General features: G+C 34.0%; 1 protein-coding gene across 6 annotated transcripts in view; it reads right to left on the bottom strand.

The window, feature by feature from the left end:
* Positions 1–19,226, bottom strand: part of LOC128989075 (uncharacterized) — an 84,403-nt gene that overhangs the window by 4,711 nt on the left and 60,466 nt on the right. For 5 of the 6 annotated variants that reach the window (XM_054410966.1, XM_054410949.1, XM_054410934.1 and 2 more), the window contains exons 26-36: positions 15,725–15,838; positions 14,732–14,900; positions 13,098–13,310; positions 11,884–12,040; positions 10,136–10,191; positions 8,793–8,868; positions 7,206–7,426; positions 6,047–6,390; positions 4,952–5,035; positions 1,210–1,281; positions 177–304 (exon numbers count right to left, since the gene is read on the bottom strand). In XM_054410966.1, coding sequence (XP_054266941.1) covers positions 177–304; positions 1,210–1,281; positions 4,952–5,035; positions 6,047–6,390; positions 7,206–7,426; positions 8,793–8,868; positions 10,136–10,191; positions 11,884–12,040; positions 13,098–13,310; positions 14,732–14,900; positions 15,725–15,838 — 1,634 coding nt within the window. The remainder of the gene's footprint in view (positions 1–176; positions 305–1,209; positions 1,282–4,951; positions 5,036–6,046; positions 6,391–7,205; positions 7,427–8,792; positions 8,869–10,135; positions 10,192–11,883; positions 12,041–13,097; positions 13,311–14,731; positions 14,901–15,724; positions 15,839–19,226) is intronic. The other variant, XM_054410961.1, reaches the window with a different exon arrangement.

The following is a 19,226-nucleotide window of genomic DNA, read 5'->3' as shown; positions in this document are numbered from 1 at the left end:
TATTAAAAAAAAATAAAAAATATTTTACACTTCAAATATACATCACTATCCCTGTACCAACAATTTTTTGTATACATGGCTACTTCTATGTATGAATCTACAAAAACAAAACAAAATTTACAATCTATTACTCATAATTAACTAATTGATAATGAAGTGAATGATGATAAACTTACAGTTTTTCTGCATCTGTCTCTTGGTGATTAATCTTTCAACTCTAGTTTCAATCTCATCAAATGGAAGACCAGACAGAGATCCGTTGTTGTGCTCTCTTACTTGCTTAACAATATCTTCTATGTCTTTGCTAGAATATATACAAAATAATTTATACATCATGAGTCTATGAAAAAACAGACTACTCAGTTAGTATTTACTGAATAGATTATTGTTAACATCAATAAAGAAAGTTGATTTGGCTCACAGATAAGTGATGAGCAACTACAAAAAACAAACATATTTTAAACAATATCTACAAAGTGATACACATTACTAGGCTATAATGTTTTATTTCATTGGTCAAAAACCACATAAGGTGCAACATGCGAACATAAAATAAAAAGTGATTTGTCAAAGCAAAGTAGTGTAAAAAACTCAAACAAAAGCTAAAAATGAGTAGGCCTACTACGGTACTACGTCAAAATGGTAGGATCTGGAAAGAAAATAAGCAATTCTTAATATGTTGGTATAGCCAGTTAACCAGATAATTGGTTAAAATGAGATTACTTACAAGAGATGTTACAAAGGTTTAAACAAGTTAAAAAGGAGTTTAAGTGAGGATAGCAGGCTTACATTAATTGGAAAGAGTCCAAACTGGGACAAGAAACATAAAACTGTACATTAAAGGCTGTACACAGTATATTAGTGTATATACACAGTAATATATACTTTAATAATATATATGTACATATCTTCAAAAAGAATTGGTAATATTGGAATTAATATTAATTTGAAATAACAACTTCACCAATATTTCTGAATTGATAAATGAATAAAAATTAAAAATTCAGAAATATTGTTGAAGTTGTTATTTCAAATTAATTAATATATATGTACCTACATAGTTTGTGTATATAGAGTAGTTTTGTGCCATTTTGAACTCTTTTCCCACTCAGGTTCCCACCCTCACTAAAAATCCCAGAAACATAGGCCCTTGTACTCTATGTAACACCATTAATTAGTCATAAACTCAACATTTGTATCTTTACTTACAGCTGAATTGTTGGGAATCTAGCCTGAAGCTTGTCCAAAAGTTTCTTTTTATTCTTCATCTTACCCTCTGTCCTAAAACATACATCAATTATGATTACAAGGAGACACATGTGCAAATTACATTCAAAACTTGAAGGACCAGCTTTTAAAATTACAATTCACGTTTTAAACTGGCATATAGAAAGTTAGTCAGCATCACTGGATCTTTTAAAGCAAACCCTAGAAATAAATCAAACGATTGCATGATTTAGGAAAACCAGGAAATGCTAGTGACTAATATTGATAATTATAAGGTATAAACTAGACGGAGAAATAGAATTCTACTGGAACAGTTGAACCCATGATGTGGGGATTTTACTAAATAGTAACTACTTTTAATAAATGGGTAAATGATGTTTTGACATTCATACTACTCGTAGTAACAAAGTATACATTCATAATGGTGGTGATTAATAAAAATAAGTTTGAAACTGAACTTGAGATACATTCTGTCAATACAATACAGTAGATTCCCTCATATCCATCGGCATAAGGACATCTTAATGGCCAGAATACTCATCTTGAAGTTGGATATGGGGATTCTACAGTTAGGCTATCACAAATAAATATATACTATCTTTGACTATTAATACAACACTATTTAACCCTTTGAACTCCAAAGACTATTCAGTCACTTAATTTAATCTATTCTTAAATTGTGTTTGCCCCGCATCTTAGAAAAAAAATGAAAATAATTTTAAAACAATTTCCGATAGAGACATAACATAAGAGTAAGGAAAAAATATCAAAATGTCTGATTTGAGGTGAGGTACCACTCAAATAGAACCTCCACCTGAGCACACACTAAGCTCTGCCACTGATTAAACAGGATTGAACTCCTAACCGAGATAGGATTAAAACTCTCAACCTACATTCTACAGCGCTGTCTTTTGGCCAGAAAGACAACAACCTAGACTGCTTGGCCAATCACATTCAAAGATCTTCCACCAAAACAAAACTTCTTAATTAATAGGTAGCCCAAACAACTGTTTATTTAACTTCTTCTAAGCTGTCAGCTGTTTTCTTGAGTTTCACTCTTATGGATTGTGACAGAGAGTTTTGTTTTGTTAATCTTTTGTCCAATATAATGGACTTTGGAGTTCCAAGGGTTAAATGCTGGGTAGACATGAAAAAAATAGGACATAGAGAGAAAGTAAGCATAAACGGGTGTAGTAAATAATATGTTTAAGTTAAATTGCAACAACCAAATTGAGCTGAAAAGAGAAAAAGTAAAACACAAAACTGGGAAAGAAACCATTTTGTAGAAGCATACAAAATTCATTTTTTAAATTTCCCTTATATAAGATCAAGTTAAAGAAAAAGCAGATGTAGAATAAGCATATGCAGAGAACAGGGTGTCTAGTTTATTTCCATTTTAAAATTCAAGACTAATTCCAGATTAGTTATGTGTTGATACCAAAATGTATATATTCTCTATTCTTGAAACCGGTACCAATTTGTTATAGTTTAACCAAATTCTTAATAATTTGGTTTTTCTACACAAACTCCTGTCTTTCTGTAATAAAGTATTATTAAGATAATGGGTTGTTTATTTTTTTTGGATCATGAAAATCTTCTGCAACCATGTAGTCATCATTGACTGTCTCCCTCGGTCACGGAAACATCAACATTGTCTCCTGCGGTCTAGGAAACGTCCATCGTATGCGATTGCGTAAAAATTATAAACATTTCCCCCGGCCGTGTAGACATCATCGTCAACTCCCGCGGTCACAGAAACGTCATCATTGTCGTCCGCAATCGCGGCAAAATCATAAAAATCTTCCACGACCGTGTACACATCATCCTTGACTGCCACGGTCACGGAGTCGTAGTCCGAGATCACGACAAAATCATAAAAATCTTCTGCGGCCCTGTAGACTCCATTATTGACTCCTACGGTCACGGAAACGTCATCCGAGATCAAGTTCATTTCATGAACATTTCCCGCGGTCGTGTAGACATCATCATTGACCGCCGTGGTCACGGAAAAGTCATTGTCGTCGTACGCGATTACGGCAAAATTATGAGCATTTCCCACGGCCGTGTAGATATTTTCGTCTTCTCCCGCGGTCACAGAAACGTCATCGTCGTCGTCCGTGATCACGGCAAAATCATATAAATCTTCCATGGCCGTGTAGACATCATCATTGACTGCCGCGGTCACGGAAACGTCATTGTCGTCGTCCGCGATCGAGGTAAAATTATGAGCATTTCCCGCGGCCGTGTAGACATCATCATTGACTCTCGCGGAATCATTGACCTTCATGGAAACGTCATCGTCGTCGTCCGCGATCGTGGCGAAATCAAGAACATTTCCCGCGGTCGTGTAGACATTATCATCATCTCCCGCCGTCACGGAAACGTCATGATCGTCATCTTGCGTTGTAACGAAAACGTGATAGTCGTTTATCGCAATCGCGGCAAAATCATGCAAATTCCGGACTTTGATATCAAAATAAAGACTAAATAGACCAACTTTTCAAGATCATTTTGAAATTCAATACTAATTCTCGACTTTCCCGTTTTTCCCGACTACTAGACACCCTGAGAGAATGATGTATTGGGATCGGGAACATACTAAATTTATTGCAGACATCAGATAGCCTTGTAAATAGCTGTTTTTTCCAGTGTAACAAACTAAAAAAATTTTTAAAGATGGCTCTATTATTGACATAAATAAACGATGAGTAATGAGACCTTGAATTGGGACCAAAAGCATAAGTTTTGAACAAAAGGGAGGACAATAATATTGTTCTAAGCAATAAATATCTTTGAATCGATAGTTTTTAGAACAATAATTGCCAAATTGCCTGATTTTCAACACGTTTATCAAGGTTTTGAATGATCTGTCTTCTGGTGTCAGCAGGACGTGCAGTAGGTATTTATTTTTAATTTTAACAATACTCAAAAACTGAATATCCCAATTACTTACCATCCTAATTAATAGCTATCATAATTAAAACTCTGTCAAATACATTATTTTTAACGTACTATTAAAAAAAATTATTTCTTTTTTAAGTTTCAAGGGATAGAAAGAACTACGGAAAATGTTTACGTCTATGTGAAAACAATTATTTAAGATGAACAATGCGAAGCAGTATAAACAGATAAAGTTTAATTGTAGTACAATATTTTAATTACTGTGCTAAAACTGCATCATTATCAGTTTAGTTTTAATTTTTAATATATGTAAGCATTAGGTATGTAATTATTTTACAGTTTTTAAGACTGTAATAATAAGAAATAAAACATAAAAATGAGTCAGTTATAGTTTTAAAATAAAAGATTGTTCTATTTTTGCTCATTTTAATTGAGTACCCTGACGAAAAAAGGTCAATCAATAAGTGATTGGTTGGGAAATTAAGGGGTTTCAACCCAAGGAAATCGAGAAATAAACTGAGGCATGAATCAATGACCAATGATCAATGATCAATGACAACAGTATGGATTGAAGTATAACCTATAAAAAAAAGCATTAGTCTAAGGCCCAAGTTTTAGAAAAGAAATAGCAAAATAGAAAATAGAACTCGGTAAAATATATTGTACAGTTGACTTAATTTATGTTAATATCATATAAAGTTTTAATTTTGGTACAGTGCAGTATAATAGTGTTCAATCTGGCAAAATTGTGCTTTGTTAGTTTATTTGACCTTTTATGAAAGCATAAATTCATTAAAACCCAGAGTTACATAATAATTCTTACCACATGGTGTCTGCTTCGTTTATTTTATTGCTTTGATATCGCGTAAATATTATCCACTGGTCCACTTCCACTATCCTCTCTATCCTTTCAAGATTGCAAAAAAAGTTAGTTCATGATCATACTTCATAGTCGTGATGAGTGCACAATTAACTGTACAGCAGTAGTATGTAAAAAAATAAAAATAAAAATAAATATTTCTTTGCCAAAACAGAAGACGACATCATAACCACTTGGGATAGGAAATCAAAATTTGTTCTCATTCTGTCGTATTATGCCTAACTGGTTTTAAAACCTCAATATCTATTTAAAATAACCTTTGCTGAAGGTATGGTTTTGAATTATTTCTGAAAGACTGTTTGTCAATATTGAAATTTATAGTCATGTGTTAATTCGTTTAAAAAATGTAAATAAAGTTTAGTTTGTTGTTTTGTTTTGCATTGAACACAAGCTCCGTTTTATTCTGCTAAATTTAATCTTAGCATTTTGTCATATTTTAATAATATCGTCCGTGATATCACTATTAATAATTGTGAATCGCGTATCAGTGACGACGACAACTCTTACGGACACTTATATGCAAGAATCAAAGTTAATGATTAGACAGGCTACAGTAAATGCTGTATCACTGATTTACCAAAATAAAGAGACTTTAAGCGGTTTTAAATAACCTATTTTTTTGATTAGACAATGGTAGGAATTTAAAGGCTAGTACTATTCAAAACGATCTGGAGCAATAGTTTTTATTTTAATTGATGTAATCTGAAAATTTACAAATGTATATACAAATCTGTCTTAAAATAACTGACCGTTAAACTTTATCTATATCATTGTGTGAGATCCATGATATCGTCTGCTCTAGGGTATTAGATTCCGTTGAAAAAGTCAGGGGCACGATAGTCTTCAAATTATAAACTTGTAAAAAACTCTTTAACATTCAATGATTACTATTTTAAAGGGGACCATAGTTTAGTTATTAATGTCAAAAGGAGGATTAAACATACTTTTTTGCAAAACATTTCATAACAGTCTTGTGTGACTGAATCTTTGTACTTTACGAATCAAAGAAATTAGGAATTATATTATTTGATAACTTACAGAGGTGCGGGGGGCTGGGCAGAATGCTTTTGAAGAGCACTCTTGGGCAAAACAACATTCCAGTCATTGCCATCGTCCCTGGTAGAATCGTCTGCTGCAGTGTAGACAGCTGGCTGATGTTCTAGACTGACTGCTGCTGCCACTCTGGCCTCTGCAGCAGCTGCCTCCCCAGTCTTGGTTTTTTTCTTCTTCTTTGTTTTCTCCGGAACAGGCGCAGGTGCAGGTGCAGGCGCTGGCGCAGGTGCAAGTGGAGGTGCTGTACGTACAGGAGTGGACTCCCGAGATGACGCAACTCTCTGCTCCGGTTTTGGTGTACCTCCTCTCTGTTCTGGGGGTTTTATGTCCTGTAAATTAGAGGTTGAGGTAAGCCAGTCTGTCATTTATAAATTACCTGTTTAATCTTTATACTGTACTACTGTGTTTACATTAGTGAAGTGTCAGTAGCAATTCTTATCAGTTTGGTTTCAAAATTTTGTTTTATCAGTTGTCAAATTTCTATACTGGTATAAAATAGATAAAATTATCACCAACATGTATTTAAGCTCAAGTCACACTAATGCTCATTTTGTTTGTTTACCGTTTACTGTTGGTAATGGTAAATCCATCTTGTAGCAGGGAGAATTTTTTGACTAGTTTTTTAAGCTAAGAACAAACAACGTGGCGACTCGACAAATACAACACTAGAAAGAAAAATAATTATTATCCTGAGAGACGTAATTTAGAAGTCTAAAAAATAAACAATTGAATGCTGGAAAGAGCTTTCTGAAAAACATCCAACAAAAAAGAAAAATTTGAACAGGTTTAAAAGTAAAATTAGCTTTGTATTAAGTTGAGGAGCTTGATGCTTACAGGAAAAGTTAGTTATATGTCTTAATGTCTTGATTTGATTCATTTTAATATTGGCTTTGTATAACATTTTATTTTTTCATGAATTACTCTATTCAATGTAGGTAACACATTTGTACTGATTTTTAAATGAATAAATAAAAAAAAAACATTAAAAAATCTTTTTCTGCACAAAGCTTTATGTTTAGTATAGTCATTCAGTCTTCACAACGATAAAAAGGCAGTGAATTAAAAACTGGTTGCGTTCCCAAAGTAATCGTGGATTCTGTCAAAGGTAGCCTTAAGGTTGGTCAATAATAGAATAATACACTACCTTTTTCAATTCAGTAGTGCTGGGGACAGTAGAACTGGGGACAGTAGGGCTGGGTATAAACATGCTTTGTGTACTAATAGGTGGCGGAGGTTTGGAGTGTATGGGACCTCCTGGGGCAGCAGCTGCTGGTGGTAGAGACCTGGTAGGCGGGGGCACCATAGGCGGAGGATAGTGGTAGGTTCCACCCGGCGGGGGCATCTGGATACTAGCCTCGTCCTTCACTGTTGGAACAATGCAAACAGTCTGAAGTCAATTACAATGATACTTTTACAAATCACACTATTGGTCTTTACTAGATGCATACTGTATTTACAATACCAAGGCTGTCCCAACTACACTTTGCTGTGGCATTTAGTACTTGAATGAAAAAGTTGTAGAAACAGAAACTGCACAAACAATAACACGAGAAACTAAAAAAAATACATTGCAAATGTTTTATATTGAAGATGGTTCTTTTCATCTATTACAACATTAAATTTTGCTAAAATATTGTAAGTAGTAAACCTAAGTAAAAATATACACCCTACGTAGCTACCACAAATTTATACCTTGTGTTTCAGTAGCTGGAGTGAAAGAAATTATTTGTTTTATGAAACGCTTGTTGGTATTAGGCCAACGTTTAAAACTTAAAACAATCTTAACTTTAAATCCATGTAGAAAGTTTTGTTTCTAATTCAGATGTACTAGTTAGTTGACAGTAATATTTTTGACACAGGAATAATGTGGAAACTTTAAAAGACTGTAAAGGGAGCTCTGCTTGAATAATTCTAAAACATTTCTTCTTCATGTTATATGTAACATGTAAGGAAGCGGTGTATTGGATTTCACAGCAATTCATTCAGTAGATTCTAAGGAACAGTGTTTCAAAAATACCCTTCGGCTTGTAATATTTGTATTAATGTTGAAGCATATAGCAAGGCTCACTTATTTATGAGAAAACCAAGTCACTTTGTTTTAATGGACTAATGGTATGTGCTACAGATATGGCAGGATTTCAAATTTGAATTTTTTCCCTCCAAATTGTGCGGATCAGGAACATTAAAATGTAACCAAATTAGTGAAGTTAAATATTTTTTTTCACTAGCAAAAAACACTACACAGTGTTAGTTGTGGCTTGCCCCTGAACAGGTAAGACAAATGTAGGCTATAAATAATATAAAACACTTTAGTAAATTGACCATACAACAAAGATCTAAACCAAACCCGCCTTTTTTGAAAACACTGTCTGTGCAATGAAATGAAATACTAGGACTATTCAAAATGTTTTGAAATGAAATTAAAAGTTCAAGAAAAAAAATTTGTACACATTTGAAAAAGCAACTTAACAACTAATTTTCTATATAGTCACAAAAAAATGAGGTACTGATCATAGCAACGGTCAAGTTTTGAATTGATTTATCTTGTAATTCTGCCATCTGCGTCTATACTTGATTGACCTGGCGGCATCAGAAGAAAATGTTCCTGAATTCATCAAATAAGAATAAGAGGGTTACTCTTATTCTTATTTGATGAATTCAGTGTGGGGTTTTGTGTTTTGTATCAGAATAGTTTCTTTCCCTTAAATAAATATTTCACTTTAGTACTTACATGAAGGAGACAACATACTGGAAACTGAAGATGATGAATTTAAGATATTGGAACTCTCTTTTAGCAGGGAGTGAACCTACAAAAATACATAATTCTGTTATATTTGAACATAAGTACCAACATCTTAGTTTACAAAGTAGACTAAAGCTCATTAGAGACCTTAATTTACGGACAACCCTTGTACTTGATGATGTCTACACTGCCGAGGGAGATGATTCGAGTTAGGGTTGACTGAAAATGTCAGGCTGGCACAGCTCTAGGTATAATAGCATTTTCTTTTTGATTTTGTTGTTGTTAGATCTTAATTTGCCTTTGATATGGTAGTTGTTTTATGTGTTTAAAGGGTTTTAACATGAATTAGCTAGTTAGAATTTTCCATTGCTGTATTATTTTTTCTTTACATCACCCCATTAAATAAGAATTACTTTATAGAAGTTCATGAAGTCAGGGGTTGTAGTCCAACCAACCCATTCAGAAAATTTGTAAAACTATAAAAAACTTTATCGAGAATCGGGAATCAATTTTTCAGGTATCGGTATCGAGATTCGATAAATTTTGGAATCGATAGATCGCAATCTGTTATGTATTCATTTATCAAAACAAATTAAACATTTCAATGGATTCTGGATAACTCAACAACCCCCAAACTTGACAACTTCTGGTTCCATGAATTGTAGAACCAGCGAGTATTTACTGTATAATTTACACTTTATTTAGGAAAAATCTATCTGAGACATAGTTATGAAAAAATTTGTATCTTAGAAAAGAACTTTCATAACTCTCTTTTGCAAACACTTTAAGGAAGAAAATTCTAAATTTTAACTGCCAATACCAGATTTGATCAATTGTGTAGTTTTATCTAGATCATACTTATCAAATCAAATCAAAATTTTCTTTATTCATTATGTCCACATAGAGTACAGAATGGCGTCAACAAGTACTATTATAAACTTGTAAGTACAAGTATATATAATACAAAATTAAAATTGTAATCACCGTAAGAAATCAAATTAACTGTTACAGAGAACATGCTAAAAAAAATCATTAAAAGTGTACAAAGGCTTAACAATAATAAATTACTTCAATTTTCTTTTTGAAGGACCCAAAATCAGTTATACATTTTATGTTTTCTGGTAATGAATTATAAAATTTGATGCCTGAATATGTTGGCTTTTTGGCTTTTTAAGCTTACTTTCTCATAAATCGTAAGCTTATGTCTATTAAAACAAAAATTATTCTTATTCCTAGTTTCATATCTGTGGTCAAAACCTAGCATACAAAGACTATTTTGATTTTTTTAAATCCACAGAATCAGATCATAGATTAATTGGCTGTAAACTTACATCCAGAAGTTTTGAGGAGTTGCCCATAAATGATGAATCTGGATTAGCAGAAGGCACTGCAAAATAGGGTTTCATTAAATAAATAAGTCCTATAGGTAAAATTAATATTAAAACAATCTTTACTACAGGCTAAACAGTTTTTTTATTGATGGAATACATAGAATCACTATTGGATCTATTCTACTCTCAAGTCATACTCATTACATCACAGACTTTCGGCTAATACAGAGTTTTTAAACAATGTTGAAAAAGTGTTATGAATTGATATCCTGTAAATCCTATTATCAGCAAGTCCAAATCATGGAAGCCTGCTTGAACAAGAACTTTATCAAATAGTTAGTCCTAGAGGTCTACAGTACAGAAAATTTAAGGTCAGTATGGTACACTATTGTACCACTATACACTATTGTCTTATTGACACTATTGTAATTCTTGACGAATTAACAATAAAGAATATTGTATTGTATTGTATTGTATTGTATTGTACAATTTAAACATTAAATTACGCTAGTAATAAATCCTGGAATTCATAAAGGAATAAAAGTGATAAAATTTTAATGAGCTAAACTACTAACTCATTGAGTTCTTGGAAGTAGTTGACTTGCCTACAACAATTTTTATTGTTGTGATAAAATATAAGTGGTTTTGCGAAATACTAATGGGTTTTTTATTGCACAATTACCTAAATAATAAATTATGAAAATCCAAAAAAAATCTGATAAACCTTTTTATGTAGGGATGGACGGGATTGAATTTTTAGTTCGGGATGGGACGGGATTTTTATTTTCTTCCTAATTTTCGGGATGGGACGGGACAGGATTTTTTTCTGTGCATAAAAAGAAAGTCTTGAGTATAGCAGTTACCAAAAAAGGCAAACAAAATCAATTTTTACTGTTTGTGGCACCAATCTATAAAAACAAAAAAAGGTAACAATTTACCTAAAGAAACTTGTGACTCACGGTTGAAATTACTCGCGGTCACGGTGCGATTATTAAAATGACCGCAGTCACGAGGAGATCGTGGGTATGACTCGCGGTCATAGCGCGATCGTCGTTATGACTCGCGGTCACGGCGTGATCGTCGTTATGACTCCGCGGTCACGGCATGATCGTCGGTATGACTCCGCGGTTACGGCGCAATCGTCGAAATGACTTCGTCTCCTGCGTTTGCGGACTATCATGAAAATCTCTCGCAATAGCGGTGTCATCGTCACTCACGAAGCGGCAAAATCGCCGACGATCAGACCAAATCCCGTCCCAAAAATTCCCGAATCAAATGTAATCCCGTCCCGAAAATTCCCGAATCAAATGTAATCCCGTTCCGATAATCGTGAATATTTTTTCCCCGAAAAAGTCTCAAAATTTTGGGACCCGCCCATCCCAATTTTTATGTGCTCCTAACCAACAACAGTGAATTGAAAGTAATTCATTGTCATAGGCTGTACCAACCACAACTGTACAGAGTAAAATACTTTACCGAACCGACGACGGTAATTAGTAGAGGAAAACTGTACTTTATCGGTGCACCGCAGACCCCTAGTTAGTCTATATCGTCACTATGCATGCATACATTAGCTATCTGCAAGACCGAGCAGGGCATTTGAGGATGTTTCTATTTTAACTTTATATTGCAAAACATATTTCAAAACATTGTGTTAAATATATTGATAAATAGTAAAAAAAAAAAAAATGTTTTATGGCTATTCACAGCCCTCAAAGGTTGTAGTGATCAGTATTAGGCCTACTCACCACCAGTTGGTCCGGGGAAAGGCGGATTCATTGCTCCTGGGTAGGGGTATTGCAAAGCGAGGCCTCCGAATGTTGTAGTCATTGGCTGTGAAGGAGCACGAGGGGGTGCCATCTGAGTGGTTTGAAATGTCATCATAATCTGCCTCAGTTGATCAGCCTAAAACACATTTATAAAAAAATATGAACAAAATTATACTTTAAACTCAGAATGTATGTTATGTATCTGATGAGAAACAAACAATTTACTCACTAACTGTTTTATATAGTGTAAAAGAAAGGAAAACATCTAATTATTCTTTTAATAAGTGAGTCAGTGATTGGCAATCGTAAGGGTGCGTTCACAAAGAAAGCTGGTTACAAGAAACTTATTTTCAGCGCTTGCTCTAAGCGCTTGAGAACCTTGTGTGTATACAAAAGCTTGCATTTCAAGCTAGTTTTCTGTTAAGACATTGTCTTCATCAAGTGATGAAGGGTTATTTTTGCTTGAAAATGTTGAATTAAAAATTTGTAGAATAAGGAAAGTTGGTGTTCATGCAATTAACCCCGGAAGAGGTAGGTTTGCGTAATACCACCACCTATTTCCTCAATATTGACATTGGGCAAAGTTATTTATTTGTTCTTTTATGAGAATTGAGTTAACCACGTTTAGTTACATCCTCAAGAAACTCTATTAGCATGTAGTCTGAGGCGTTTGTCCCAAATAGCCCCTCTTCTAAAGACTTGAGATATCAGTTCATCGAAATCCATACAGCACAGTTGTTTGACATTGACTGGTTCAGTCAACAAGAGCCGGAAAACAAGTACAAAACGTTCTTGCGCTCTTGTCAGAACTTGTAGCAAGCGCTTGATAGTCAGGCCCAAGTTTTGTCTGTGAACACACACGCTTGATACAATGTAGACTTTTCTCACGCCGTTTAAAACTTGCAAGAGCTTGTAACCAGCTTTCTTTGTGATTGCACCCTAATATAGGCTATCATTCAACCTTTTATATAACATCATAATATCTAGAACCATGAAATTTGATCTCATAGAAAAATAAAGAGATGGGCTAGAACATTTCGATGTGAGAATTTATAAAATTAATCAAAATTAAAACAGGAGAATGAGCAAATAAATCAATGCCTTTACTGGAATATTTGTTTTGAAACTAAAAGATTCACTCTTTCATCAATTAGCACTTTTCAAATACAATATTGAAGGTTGAGTATTCCTACCTGTTCCTTGCCCTTCTCAATCTGAAGCTGTTGGCTGGCCACCAGTTGTGTCAGATCCGAGATGGTTTTCTGAAGTTTTTCTGTGATTTCCTTGTGAATCTTTTCTAAAGGTGGAATAGCTGGCTCTTTGGGCATCATCGGCAACATGTCAGGTTTCAAATCCTCCATGTCAATACCCTGTTCAATCTTTCTTGCTGTAGCAGCATACTTTTCCTGCAGATAGATTTATAAAATAAACTATCATATGTATACATTTTCAAAATCTATCATTCACCAGGGATTTTATTAACAATATTGCTAGTGTTGCTACTCATGTTGAAAATATCTGGAGACTTGCAAGTTTGAGAATCCTCATCACATCAAGAATATTAAAACTTTCAAAGATTAAATAAAAAAAATACAACTTGTAATGTGTGAGTCTTTTTTAGTTGATTCAAGTAGGATACTGGGAGCAACAACTGTATTATCAAGTTGAGTTGACCTTTACTGTGAATAAATAACTTTGTGAGAGATAATTACTAATTAGATGTACCAAACTGATTTTGCACTGACAACCGAGGTATACAAATCTGTACTGTACTGAACTGCCCTGAACTAAAATTTTCAGTGCTACAGACCAAGGCCCCACTAGAAAAACAGGCCATGCCGCAGGATCCATGACGTCACACTTGGGGATAGATTCACTGCCATATCCCATATGTTTTAGGCAAACAAGCTGGCTGTTTACGTCTGGCAACTTTATTACAACTTTCAACCACTGTGACATAATGTTGTGTTGCCCTCCCTGCAGCGTTGCCTGTTTTTCTAGTGGTGCCTTGTACAGACTCCTAAACAAAAGCAATCAAACAACATTTTAGTGGTTATCTATACTTATAAAAGGCAAAGCCCTCACTGAGACACTCACTCATCGCTAATTCTCCCACTTCCCATTTACCTAGGAGGCTGAAATTCGGTACACCGATTCTTTGGGCATTAAATAGGAAAACTAAGTAGTTTTTATTCTGATCGGGCTTTCGGGCTCCGCCCCAGTGGCTCTGGAGTTTCCCATGTTAACCTTATGATTTTTCATATTCAAAAGGAATTTCTTAACAGCTGTTTCAATTAAACAAGTTGGTTCTGTTCTATGATGTTCAATAGCATTAAAGTTACAAGGATTACCGACAGGGTGCAGCACTATTATTTTTTTAAATTTATGACTCCAGCCAAAATGCATGTAATAAGTTTGTTCTCAATGAAAATAAATAAATTCATTTAATCATTCATTTAATTTGCAACCAAAAGGTGAGTGAGCGTAGCGAACGAACTTCAACTTGGAAGCGAGTTAGCACAGCGAACGAGCTAACCTGAAGGCAAGTGAGCGGAGCGAACGAGCTCCAACCTAAAGGTGAGTGAGCGTAGCGAACGAACTTCAACCTGGAGGCGAGTTAGCGTAGCGAACGAGCTAACCTGAAGGCAAGTGAGCGCAGCGAACGAGCTCCAACCTAAAGGTGAGTGAGAGTAGCGAACAAACTTCAACCAGGACGTGATTGAGCCATGCGAACGAGCTCATCTTAAACATTAAGAAGTTAAATGGGGCAAAGTCCGCGGGTACAGCTAGTCCTAAATATTTAGATTTTAATTCAAAAATAGTAGACCTGGAAGTCAGCCTCAATCTGCTGCTGCTGTTTAGCCATTTCCATCCACTGCATGATGTTCCGTTGGATGAGGGGATATGACGGAAGAGTCTCAACTTCCCCTGAGGAGCCGACAACACTGAACCAACCCTGCATCTCTGTTATTCTCTCCACACACCGCTTCTTAAGTCTGCAAACAACAGTAAACATGTGCCTTAGCCTTTCATGGGAATAATTCATTCAACATCACCTCCAAAAAGTCTGCCACCTATAATAAAGTACCGGTAGGTAGTCAAGAAAAAACATAACATCATTTTTTTAAACTTATAAACATGTTCTTTTTATTATTGTCTTTTAACTAATAAAAAAAAAAAAAAACTACATCCTTAGTTTGTTTTGCAACGTTATTTTTTAATCACCCTTTGCTCACAAATCAAATTTAATTGTACTGTGAAGTTATTTACAGGGTGGTATAAAAAAGCTAAAGGAGAAGTGCAAGACATCCAGCTGAATATCGATCAGAAGGAGGTGATATTGCTCATTATTATGCTTAATAGACGTTTCCTGTTTGATTGCTGACACAATGCACACTACTAACCACCGTTGTGATAGAAACTGACCACCTATTAATTCTACATTATTTAATGGTACTGCTAATGTAGAACACCAGGTGCTGGATGCAGAATGTACACCACAAGCCATTTTTCTCAGATATAACACACTGTAACCCTTAAATGAGTTGCATTAATTGTGCTTAAATAGATTTGTTTTTGATTAAATTAAGCGGAATTATGTTTATTCCTGGAATTAATTGTTTGACAATGGCAGCTCGCTGAAACATGTAATACTTTCACAAATATCAATATTTGGAACTGATAAAGGTAATGTAAAACCAAATTAATATATATTAAAACTCTAATGCTACAACAATGAATTTTAGTATTTTTTCCTTAAAGGTGTAATATAATGTATTGTAAATTAAAAAAAAAAGAAATAGTTACAGAGGTTACTCACAAGTTGAGCTGTGTTTCCCAGCAGGTTTTGACGAGCATCAATTGAGACTGCTGCGCTTTTTGGAGTCTACATTTCATTTTCATTTCTAGGGACTTATAATTTCCTTCAAACTCTCTGAAATAAACATAAATGATATTAAAAACCTTCGGCGGTGTGGGTCTTTTAATGCAGGTTGAGAGCTGTAGCAATATTTACTCGTGCTATGACCGCGAGTCATTTCTACGATCGAGTCATGACCGCAAATCATTTTGACAATCGCGTAGTGACCGCGAATCATTTTAAGATTGCATCGTGACCGCGAGTCATTTTGACGATCGCGCTGTGACCAGGAGGTCACAATATTGTGTTAGGTAGCAATATTGCTCTATACATGTCAAAATTTAGGATTGATTGAGCTAAACTGCTTTTCTACTCATAACCAATTCAGGCCTTAAACTCAACACAGTTTTTTAAATGCAGTGAGTGATGCAGTGAGTCTGTTTCAATACCTGTTAGGTATTTTATAATGGGACTGATGTTTTACAGTAACATTACACAAGATATGACATTATTTAGTCACAAAGTCTTTTCTTAACCTGCAAATTTTTACCCATTATTGGTTTTTATAGTGCCACAAACAAATTGAATTTTTTTTGTCTCTTTTGTTAACTGCAATACTCATGGCGTTTAAAACAAACCCTTTTTTTTGCACAGGAAAAAATCCTGTCTCATCCCGTCCCGAAAATTAGGAAAGAAATAAAAATCCTGTCCCGTCCCGAACTAAAAGTTCAATCCCGTCCATCCCTAGATATATTATTAAATACCGTATAATATTAATAAACAATACAACTGAAGGCAAAAAGTTATACTGGAATAATACTATATATACTATACAGGGTGTCCGGTCATAAGTGTTAAATAAAATTTTGTATCAAACTACATGGTAATGGCGACATAATGACGCACATTTGAGGTTCCCAACCTCAACCGTTAGGGAATAACAAATAAAATAAGATTTTTCAAAAATTATTGTAGTTGTTATGAAAAAGGTTGTATTTCTCTGTTAAAAATGCAATAATTGTTAGTTTAAATGTCATTTTCAGAATCCTCACAAAATTTTAAATAGATATAACACATAATCGCTAGGGTACGGAAAAATATTCTACTTAAATTTCCAAGTTAAACAATTATTTTTAATACCGGCGAAAATTTAAATAACATTCAGCGATTTATTTCTCGGTTACCGAGATCCGCTGAGTTTAACAAATATCACTAAAAACTTCCTTATTTAAAGGGCTTTCCAATGGTGTATAATAGTTTTTACCAAGTTTAAAATTTCCTAATGTAATTAAATCATTGTTGTGAAAAAACATGGTAGGGCAAAGAAAAGCTATCATGAAGAATAATATATTTAACTGCAGGCAACGAATAATTTGTATTTTTTCTCACATGCAACGCTTTTTTAATAACTATTAAGCTAAGAAAAGAAACATATAGTAGCAAAATGGGTTTGTGATAAAGTTACGATAATCGTATATTTTTCATATTTCAGATAAGATTTCAATTAACTCGCGGAAGTTCGCTTGTGGCTGTACCAAAACTACTCGACATGGATTGGACGTGGAGGAAGTGTGACATGGCCTCCTCGATCTCCAGACTTGAGCCCGTTAGATTTTTTGTTTGGGGTTACATGTAAAGTCTAGTTTACTCGACTGTTGTAAACTCTGAAGTTGAGTTACGGTAGAGAATCTTCGAGGGTGCTGGGAAAGCCCGCTTGCGGGAAAACGGAGGGCACTTTACACCCAAACTGTGATTTCACCTTAATGTTGAGCTTCGGACGAAGTATGTCATAGATTTGATTTGTATTGTATTTTTTTACTAATGTATTGTGTTTTTTTTAATAACAAATTTTCCAAAGTCTAAACAAAAAGTCTTTAGTTTGATAAAAGTGTAGTCTGGTCAATCATAAATTACACAAACCCATATCATCAGTGGTAAGCTCATAAAATAGTAAGAAAAACTCATTATTTTTTACAATATCTGTTTTGGTTTAACAGTGATTTTTCACAATAGTAGGCCTACGTAAAATTCACCATAGATTTGACAGTAGATAATAGTAGTTATACATAATTGTAAAGCCCTTTAAATGTGGAAGTTTTTAGTAATATTTGTTTAACTCAGCGGAACTCGGTACCCGAGAAATAAATTGCTGAATGTTATTTAAATTTTCGTCGATATTAAAAATAATTGTTTAACGAAGAAATTTAAGTAGAATATTTTTCCGTAACCCAGCGAAATTTTCTTAGCTTAATAGTTATAAAAAAAGCGTTGCATGCGAGAAAAAATACAAATTATTTGTTGCCTGCAGTTAAATGTATTATTCTTCACAATAGCTTTTCTTTGCCCTACCATGTTTTTTCACAACAATGATTTAATTACATTAGGAAATTTTAAGCTTGGTAAAAACTATTATACACCATTGGAAAGCCCTTTAAATAAGGAAGTTTTTAGTGATATTTGTTTAACTCAGCGGATCTCGGTAACCGAGAAATAAATCGCTGAATGTTATTTAAATTTTCGTCAGTATTAAAAATAATTGTTTAACGAAGAAATTTAAGTAGAATATTTTTCCGTACCCCAGTGATTATGTGTTATATCTATTTAAAATTTTGTGAGGATTCTGAAAATGATATTTAAACTAACAATTATTGCATTTTTAACAGAGTAATATAACATTTTTCATAACAACTACAAATTTTTTTGAAAAATCTTAATTTATTTGTTATTCCCTAACGGTTGAGGTTGGGAACCTCAAATGTGCGTCATTATGTCGCCATTACCATGTAGTTTGATGCAAAATTTTATTTAACACTTATGACCGGACACCCTGTATATACTGTTAACCAAATTTAGGCGGTTTGAAGAGAAATTCCCCTATCACTTTTTTGTGCTTAATTTATGTTACTTAATAAGCTGTTGAGCTACTATTTTAAAGGTAAGGATCAAGTGTAGGGTATAGATTTCTTCCCCTAAAACCAACTTAATTTTGTGAAAGGAGTATAGTAAAATCCACTGGTCACTTGAGATAAATGAGCAGTATAATCAAACTGACACAATACTTTCTCCCATAAACCTGAAATAAAAATTGAACATCATACTACTTTTATAACGGAAAACAATTGTAATGGGTGTTTTTTCCCATTACAATTGGACGACTTCTCACTCTTTTACACTAAACATAAACCATTTATTAGTTCCCTACCTCAGATCATGAATTGAAAGCCACCTATAAAATAATATTGTTTGTGAATTCATCATGACATTTGTTTAGATATTCAATTAGAAACACAGAAAAGTTATTTGCACTAAATAATTTATTAAAACTTTCTGAGTAGCACCTTTCCACTAAAGAACCCTTACACTATACAGAATGTCCTGTAAGTACTGTACAACCAATTTAGGAATACAGTAGACTCCCTCTTATCCTGACTCCTTGGGACCGAGGCCGTTCCAGTCCGGATAA

The sequence above is a fragment of the Macrosteles quadrilineatus genome, unplaced genomic scaffold (genome assembly GCF_028750875.1).
Source record: "Macrosteles quadrilineatus isolate MER2022 unplaced genomic scaffold, UCM_ALF_1.0 Scaffold_1__1_contigs__length_201487025, whole genome shotgun sequence".
Taxonomy (NCBI): Eukaryota; Metazoa; Arthropoda; class Insecta; order Hemiptera; family Cicadellidae; genus Macrosteles; species Macrosteles quadrilineatus.
This window is presented reverse-complemented; position numbering and strand designations above follow the sequence as displayed.